At 40.5% G+C, this 8537-nt stretch overlaps 1 protein-coding gene across 1 annotated transcript in view; it reads right to left on the bottom strand.

The window, feature by feature from the left end:
- Window positions 1–3218: 3218 nt before the first annotated feature.
- The window catches only part of CNGB3 (cyclic nucleotide gated channel subunit beta 3), a 151261-nt gene continuing 145942 nt past the window's right edge, over window positions 3219–8537 (bottom strand). Inside the window, exons 16-18 of the mRNA XM_047782944.1 lie at window positions 6955–7101; window positions 6049–6223; window positions 3219–3479 (exon numbers count right to left, since the gene is read on the bottom strand). Of these exons, the coding sequence (XP_047638900.1) occupies window positions 3219–3479; window positions 6049–6223; window positions 6955–7101 (583 nt within the window). The remainder of the gene's footprint in view (window positions 3480–6048; window positions 6224–6954; window positions 7102–8537) is intronic.

The following is an 8537-nucleotide window of genomic DNA, read 5'->3' as shown; positions in this document are numbered from 1 at the left end:
CCCAGAGCCTCAATTCCATGTGCCACAAGGGAAATCCATGGATTGATATTTTTAGATGCAGTGGGAGAGATGTGAAAGTCTAGGAAAGAAGTAAGTGGTGGAGCAGAGACAATGCTCCATGCTATGTTAACGACATGGACAAATGCCAGAGAAAGAAAGGTAGGAGGGGTTCTAGAAAAAGCAAAAGACTAGCTTCAGTGGAGGGTAGAGTTGGGATAGTGGTAATTAAATTTGTATAAATAAGGTTTAATTAGTAGGAGGGACTAGTAATTCCCTGAGCAAAGAAGTAACATGGTCAAAAGTGGTTGCTTTGGTTTGAAAGTTAGTGTGCCTTCCCTCTACCACCCTTTCACCCAGAAAATTTATGTATTAAAATTCCAGCACCGAAGATGACAGTATTAGGAGGTAGGGCCTTAGGAGGTGCTTTGGGAGGTGTTCTGTCCTCAAAAATAGGATCAGTGCCTTTATAAAAGAGGCTTCTAGGGTTCCTGCCCTGGCACAGGGGGTTAAGGATCCAGCGTTGTCTCTGCAGTGGCTTGAGTTGCTGCTAAGGCAAGGACTTGATTCCTGGCCCAGTGCAGTGCGTTAAGGATCCAGCATTCTCACAGCTATGGTTTAGGTTGCAGCTACAGCTCCAATTCAACCCCTGGCCCGGGAACTTCCATATGTTGTGGGTGCAAAAAAACCCCAGCCCCCCCCCCAAAAAAAAGGCTCCAGAGGGATTCCTCCATGTGAGGACACAGTAAGAAGGCGCCTACTGTAAACTGGGGGGAGAGGGTCCTCCCCTCACCATGCTGGGCCATGGCCTTGGATTTTCCAATCTCAAAACCTTGAGAAATACATTTCTGGTGTTTATAAGCTACCCAGTCTGTAGTATCTTTGTCATAGTGGTCTGAATGGACTAAGATAGTTGTATTTTAGAAAGATCTGACTTTACCCATGGCAAAAGGATTGAGAAAGACAAGTGGTTGTAGCCAATAGTTGGTAAAAAGTGAATATTTATTTGAATTGAACAGAAAATATGTACTGAGGTATTAGCATTGGAATTGAAAAAGAAAGGACAGACTTAAGAAAGAAAAAGGATTTGGTGACACTAATGGAAGATGTACTGATTATTCTTAAGATTTTAGTCTAAGAGACTGGAAAAATGAAGATATCTAAAAAAGGATACTTTGGGAGGGGAAAGAAGTGACAGGTAAAGAGCATTGCAACGGAGTTATGTTTTATTTCCTTATAGGATGTGAGGGGAGAACATATAGTTCACAACTTCAGGATTTCTTCCTTTGTCTTTTTGCCTATTATCAGACATTTTTCAGGCTCTATTTTTACTTTTTTCTTTTTGGCTTTTCTAATCACTCTTTCTACACAAAAACTCCCATTAACAAGTAAACACAAATTTTTTTTTGGGGGGGGCACACCTGTGGCATATGGAAGTTCCCAGGCTAGGGGTCAAATCAGAGCTATAGCCACCAGCCTACACCACAGCCACAGCAACATAGGATCCTAGCCACATCTATGACCTGCAGCACAGCTCAAGGCCACACCAGATCCTTAACCCAATGAGCAAGGCCAGGGATCGAACCTGAGTCCTCATGAATGCTAGTTGTGTTCATTACTGCTGAGCCATGATGGGAACTCCAAGTAAGCATTATTTAACACTTTCTCTCCAGTCCCTTAAATCCTGGAAAACACCAAGCAACCTTTTGTAAAACTGGTCATGTTTCTGTGACACTTGAATATTATATTTTAAAAACAGTGAGTTCCAAATGATAAATTTTATTATAGTGATCAATTTATACATGGTTTGCTGAGTGTATCTATGTTGTAGACCTTTTGGCTAATATAATTTGTTAAAGCCTTCTCAGCAAAGTGCTGTTACAGTGACCATCTTCTGGGACTTGAAAATAGCCTTATTATACAGAACTTAATGTTATACACTAATGGCATTTTTTAGAATGGAATTCTATTTGTATTATTACTTCCGACATCAGACTGGCTTTTTTAGCCTCCTCACAGCATGAGACTTTGGTAATTATGCTAATGCCAGCTGATTCATGAGGACAACTTCCTAAAGCGCACTTAATTAACTTGGAGATTTTGTAAACAGCTGTACATGTAGGTTCCGCAAAGTGTAGGGATATGACAATTTGACGTGTACAGTCTGCCCTCCTAACCTCATCATTTTTTCCTACAGATGGAAAATTTTCCAAGAAATGTCACTTTAGCCTCCATGAAGATGGGGACAATCTGACTCCTGTTTATTGAGTCAGATGATCCTTTTCTGTTGATATGAGGGAAAATATTAAAGTTTGTTTCTTTAGCAAAGGGTACAGTTTTTCCAACATGTTGTTGCCATGTGATTTTGCTCCCATTTGTTAGTACTGCTGACCGACAGCACCCTTCAGAGGACTCCTCTGCAAGTCAGATTTCACATTCCTAGGTTCATTATCTCTGCTTTCCTTTAGTCCCAGCTGCTGGGTTGATTTGATAATTGACTGACTCATCAGTCTCTCTTGAATGGAAATCACCTGACTTTTGACATTTTATTAAAACCCCTAGAACCCAAGTAAGAGGTAATATACATACACATAGAGCATTTAGCCAAGACTAAAAGTGCAATGCAAGACTTTCATACACGAGCACACACACACACACACACACACACACACACACACGCAGAGAGAAAAAGTTATTTAAAGTTACTTAAAATTTCATGTTTAGAAAATAAATAAGTAAATATTTAAAAAGCAAAGAGTCCTTAGCACTAAGTCAAATAATTCAGAGACCAAGAGGGCCAACAGGAAGTGAATTCCTGGGCAGGGACAAAAATTCAGTGCAGACTAAGACCATAATTCAAATGTGACAGCTCAGGCCCCTTCTCCAGCACATCATTTCAGAGCCAAGACCAAGCTAATCAAAATGGAGGGAAGAAACATCAAGAAACAACGGAAGAAAAATAACCTTCTACATACAATTAGGAGAAATGCTAAATGAAAAAAGCTAATGACAGTAGAGAATAGGGATTTTTTTTAATAATCTTCTTATTGCCACTGCATAAGATCACACTCTTGGGTAAGTCCTAGAAACTAAGCTAGGGATTTGCCTACTGTTTCTCAAGGGTCTTGGCAAAGTCTTTCCCTCTCATTTAATTTAAGCTCCCATCCAGCCTACAATCTCTTTGGAAACCAGGTAGATTATACCTAAAGATAATCAAACATTCATTGCTTAGCTTTTTCTTTGACCTCAATCGTCAAAACTTCTTCCCCAGCCTCTACAGAAGGAGCCATGCTGATGATGAGTGACTGATGAGAAGTTCCTCTGGGTAAAACTGCCCTTCTAACTGACTGGGGTGTTTCCTCTGCTGCGATAGAATTTGTTTGACATTTGGATGTGTCCTGTGGTTTCTCTGCTGGCTCTCTTCCTTTATCTTCGTCTTCTTTTCCTTTATCCTCTTCTCCTTCGGAGTTTTCACTTTTTTTCTAGAAAAAACAGTTATTGAAGAGAATGGGTATTGAAATCACAGTCAAGGGCATTGGAGACTTTTGATTAATATGTAACAGCTAAGGAACACCACCAATACAAAGACTGTCTGAATTAAGTTAATGAGAATCATGTCTGCTTTCGATGATCATTTGACTAAGTTTTCTTTTTCTTTCTTTTTTTTTTTTTTTTTTTTTGTGTGTGTGTTTTCTAGGGCCGCTCCTGTGGCACGCGGAGGTTCCCAGGCTAGGGGTTGAATCAGAGCTGTTGCTGCCAACCTACACCAGAGCCACAGCAACGCAGGATCAGAGCTGTGTCTGCAACCCACACCACAGCTCATGGCAATGCCAGATCCTTAACCCACTGAGCAAGGCCAGGGATGGGAACTCCATGACTAAGTTTTCTGAGGTGCTAGAGAAGGGGGCTAAGCTGTCGCATTTGAATTATGGTCTTAGTCTGCATTGCATTTTTGTCCCTGCCCAGGAGTTCGCTTCCTACTGGCCCTCGTGGTCTCTGAATTACTCGACTTAGTGCTAAGGACTCTTTGCTTTTTAAATATTAACTTATTTATTTTATAAACATGAAATTTTAAATATTTACTTTTTAATAAAAATATTAACCAAATACCATAAAAATACTATAGAAACTATGGTTTTCTTCCTGCATAAACTCATGGGAAAACCTCAGGGAGATAATTCAAATCTCTTTCCCAGTACAGTCTCCTCCATTTGTCCCATGGGTGTTTGATATAGTTTTAGGACCTATTGTATTTAGTGTCATCTGCAGAAATTTCATAATAAAGTTAGCAAAAAAGTACTATGTTCTTTATTGGTGATGCCTGGGATCAGTTTGAGAGAGGCTTGTACAGGATGTGAATGTGCACATACAAAGTTGAGAATCTTAACACACTGATGTCCATATTTCTTAACTCCCATAGTCTTTTACACAAATTATTATTTTGATGCTAATTAAATGAGGCATTTGGTATATACACTGATTTTCATTGCAATGCTGTGTGTGGAAATGGAAGAGGCAAGTTTTAGTTTCTTAAGTGTGACTGACTATATAATATTTGCTTTACCAATTTTCTGAAAGATGCACAGCCATTTCTTACAGTTTTAGAGATCACAAAATGACCAGATTCAGAAAATCAGAATTCCCTGTTCTGCTTTTCAGTACCTGCCCTCAAAGGCTTATCAGGAAAATAAAATATATATGGAAAAAAGAGAAAACCAGTAACATTTGAATTTTTTGACATTTCTAGGAATTGGGAGATAGCTTGGTGTGGACCTGGAAGTCTGAATACGCAAGTAACAGCTTTTGCTCTGTCATTGATTGTGATCTTATCCAAATCAATTGATCTGGAGCTCAGTTTCTTTCCTCTCATCTGTATCATGAAGGCTTGGATGCAATCTATGAGATTATTTCTGGCTTTAAACATTAGTGGTAGTAATTGTTAGTGAATGAATCAGTTTCACTAATTAATAATTAGTGAAAATGTATGTTTTTAAAAATGTATGTGTGTTTATACGTATACAGTTGATCCACATTATTCATCATAGTTTTGGTCTATAAAACTGCCATAAACACTGAATTAGCAAAGCCTGAACTAATCGCTCCTAGGGGTAATGTAGGTTTAAGTTCCTGCGAGCCTCTGGCTATAACATTTTTGTTAATCAATTAGTACATAATCTTGTTTTGTGTGGATTTCTGTTTAGAGACATTTTATTTAGTACACATTGTTTATTCATTACATTGAACACACAGCCATCAGCTCTGTTAACTTATGCCTGAATGAAACTTAATCTAACACATGTATTTCTCCGTAAGGCACATCAGAGCATTTTTGCACTTACAAACAGTAGACAGTGCACTATGCTTGGGGGCCATTTTTAACAGCAGAGGAAGAGACACAAAAATGCAAAAACATGTCCATAAGTAGACCGTGAAAAGGTCACTTGTTTACAGCGTGAGAGTCGAAACAAGAAGGCAATGTTTCCTTGTGCAACCTTGGCTGGGAATATGTGCCTCCAGCAACTTAAATTTTTCACTGCTGTGCACATGTATATCTGTGAATGACCACAAAAACACTGTAAGTATTGATTTTGAGGTTACAAACACATTTTAGCGAGTAGGCAGATTCACAAATACAGAATCCATAAACAACAAGGGTCAACTGTATTTATGCATATATATGTTAAAACTATCCATAATAGGAGTTCCTTCTTAGGAACACCAGGTTAAGTATTTGGCATTGCCACAGCTGTGGTGTCCGTCATAACTGCTGCTTGGATTCAATCCATGGTAACATCTATATGCCATGGGTGTGGCCAAACAAAACAAACCCCCCCCCAAACTATCCATAATAAACCCATGAAGATTAAATGGGATGATATACAGACATACAGTTAGAATAATAATAAGTGCTACATATAAAGTAGTAATCATTTGCATTAGATGAATCCACAGTTTGCTAGTGTTTGAAATGGAACTAAAGTAGGACGCTTGTCTGGGTGTATTTAGCCCGGTGTTCTCTGTTACAGACCTCCTTTCACTGTATTTTATTACCTGAATGGTTTGTTCTCTCTTCAAGGTGAGTAGTCTTGCGAGGCCAGCTTTTCCTGAACCTCCCAGGAGAGCTTTAAACATTTTGGGTGTCTCTTGTTTTGGTGGGAAGAGAAAGGCAAGTCCTTTATTTGGTGGGGTTACTCCTGGGCCTGGAGCCTTCTTCTTTAGAAGCACTCTGTGGACAGGAAAGAAAAGACATTTTTGGATAGCACTGTGAGAGTTCTGGAAAAACTTAACCAGAAATACTATCATTTCTCCTAATCTGTGAGGTTTTCAATGTTTAACTGCATAAACAGTGGTTTTCTAAGTGTATCTCATGGAGAAAGTTGACTGCAACCATCATTACATAGTTTTTGCCTTAGATTTTTACAAAGTAAAACCATCTTCTTTCTAATGGGTGTCTTTTTTTTCCCTTTTCTTTATTTTTTGTCTTTTTTAAGGCCACACCCATGGCATATGGAAGTTCCCAGGCTAGGGGTCAAATCAGAGCTGTAGGTGCTGGCCTACACCATAGCCACAGCAATGTGGGATTTGAACCCCATCTGCAACTTACACCACAGCTCATGGCAATGGTGGATCCTTGACCTACTTAGCAAGGCCAGGAATGGAACCCACGTCCTCATAGATACTAGTCTGGTCCATTAGTGCTGCACCACCATGGGAACTCCCTAATGGAGTTTTATTTTATTTTTTTTTTACTTTTTTGGCCACCCTGTGGCATATGGAGTTCCCGGGCCAAGGATCAGACACAAGTGCTATAGTGACCTATGCTGTAGCTGTAGCAACGCTGGATCTGTAATGCACTGGGCTAAGCCAGGGATTGAACCTATATCCCAGCACTGCAGAGACACCACCAATCCCATTGCACCACAGTGGGAACTCCTGTAATGGGGTTTTGAAGGGTACCTGGCTTTCTTCATGAGGAGTTTTTCAGAATCTGGATAATGTACTAGAATTTCTTGTAGGGTCTTTTTGTCCAGAGTTAAAAGATTAGCAAAGCCATGGGCCACCACGTTGGCAGTTCTACGGTTTCCTCCTCTTGCTGCTAAAAGGCTGTAAGAGACAAAAGCAAATCTTTGCCAACAATTTCACTCTTCCTCCACCACAACTTTCTAAAAAAATACATAGCGAATATTATAACCATTTATACTGCTTCAGCTCATTCCCTGGAGGTGAGAGTTTGAATGATTGTGTGGAAACAGTCAAGGTGTGGTGGTGATAGAAGTGGCAACAGTTTTCAACATGTTTTGCATCTAACTCTCTTCACAAATCAAAGGCCTGTAGCTATCAGAACGCTGGGAAGTCTTTATCCCAGAGTCTAGAAGTGCAGACTGGGTATCCTCCATTTGTTCTTCTGGACTCACTTTTCTTTTTTTTTTTTTTTAAGGGCCACACTCACAGCATATGGAAATTCCTGCTGCACCAGTGCTGAATTCTTTAACACACTCTGCTGGGCCAGGGATCAAACCCACACCTCTGCATTGGTCCAAGCTACTGCGGTCAGATTCCTAACCCCCTGTACCACAGTGGGAACTCCCAGACTCGTTTTTCATCCTGTCCCATCTTCTTTGCACTCCAGGAAGCTGCCTCTGTGCTCTTGCTCTCTGACTTTCATTGGGTTCGGCCAGTGAGAAATACCAGTAAGAAATGGGAAAACAGGAAGAGAATAGTATTGGAGTATTTATTCCCCCATTCTTTCCCTGCCAGGCATTAGCAATGGTTAGAGTTCCTACCAAAATCCACAGCTCCTGACACATGGTCATCTCCTAGAAGTATAATTCCCACAGTTTCTGACTGAGTTCTGGTAACAAGCCTGCCCTGGTCCCCTTTAGGCCTAGAGGTGGTAATAGCTCCGTTGTAGCTTCAAATGTATCACCATCTCTTGTTGGATAGTTTTATTTATTTATTTTTTATTTTTTGGTCTTTTTAGGGCTGCACCTGGGGCATATGGAAGTTTCCAGGTTAGGGGTCGAATCGGAGTTACGGCTGCTGACCTACGCCACAGACACAGCAACGATCTGAGCTGCATCTGTGACTTATGCCATAGCTCCAGGCGATGCCAGATCCTTAACCCACTGAGCGAGATCAGGGATCAAACCCGCATCCTCATGGATACTAGTCGTGTTCTTAACCTGCTGAGCCACAATGGGAACTCCCTTGTTGGTAGTTTTAGATTTCCCTTCTAATTTCCTTCTATTGACTTCTGTCAATAATTCCTTTAGCGTACTTCTGTTTTTGGCCTGGACTCTTGGACTCTGTCAGATAAAGCTCTGACATCTAATCTTAACAATACTCAGGAGTTCCTGCTGTGGAGCATCAGGATAGGTGGCATCTCTGGAGCACCAGGACACAAGTTCAATTCCTGGCTCAGCCTAGCAGGTTAAAGAATCAGGCATTGCCACAGAGGTTACAATGGCAGATCTGATCCCTGGCCCAGGAACTCCTTATGCCCTGGGGTGGCCAAAACAAAACAAAGCAAAACAAAAACA

The sequence above is a fragment of the Phacochoerus africanus genome, chromosome 6, assembly GCF_016906955.1.
Source record: "Phacochoerus africanus isolate WHEZ1 chromosome 6, ROS_Pafr_v1, whole genome shotgun sequence".
In the NCBI taxonomy this organism is placed as follows: domain Eukaryota; kingdom Metazoa; phylum Chordata; class Mammalia; order Artiodactyla; family Suidae; genus Phacochoerus; species Phacochoerus africanus.
This window is presented reverse-complemented; position numbering and strand designations above follow the sequence as displayed.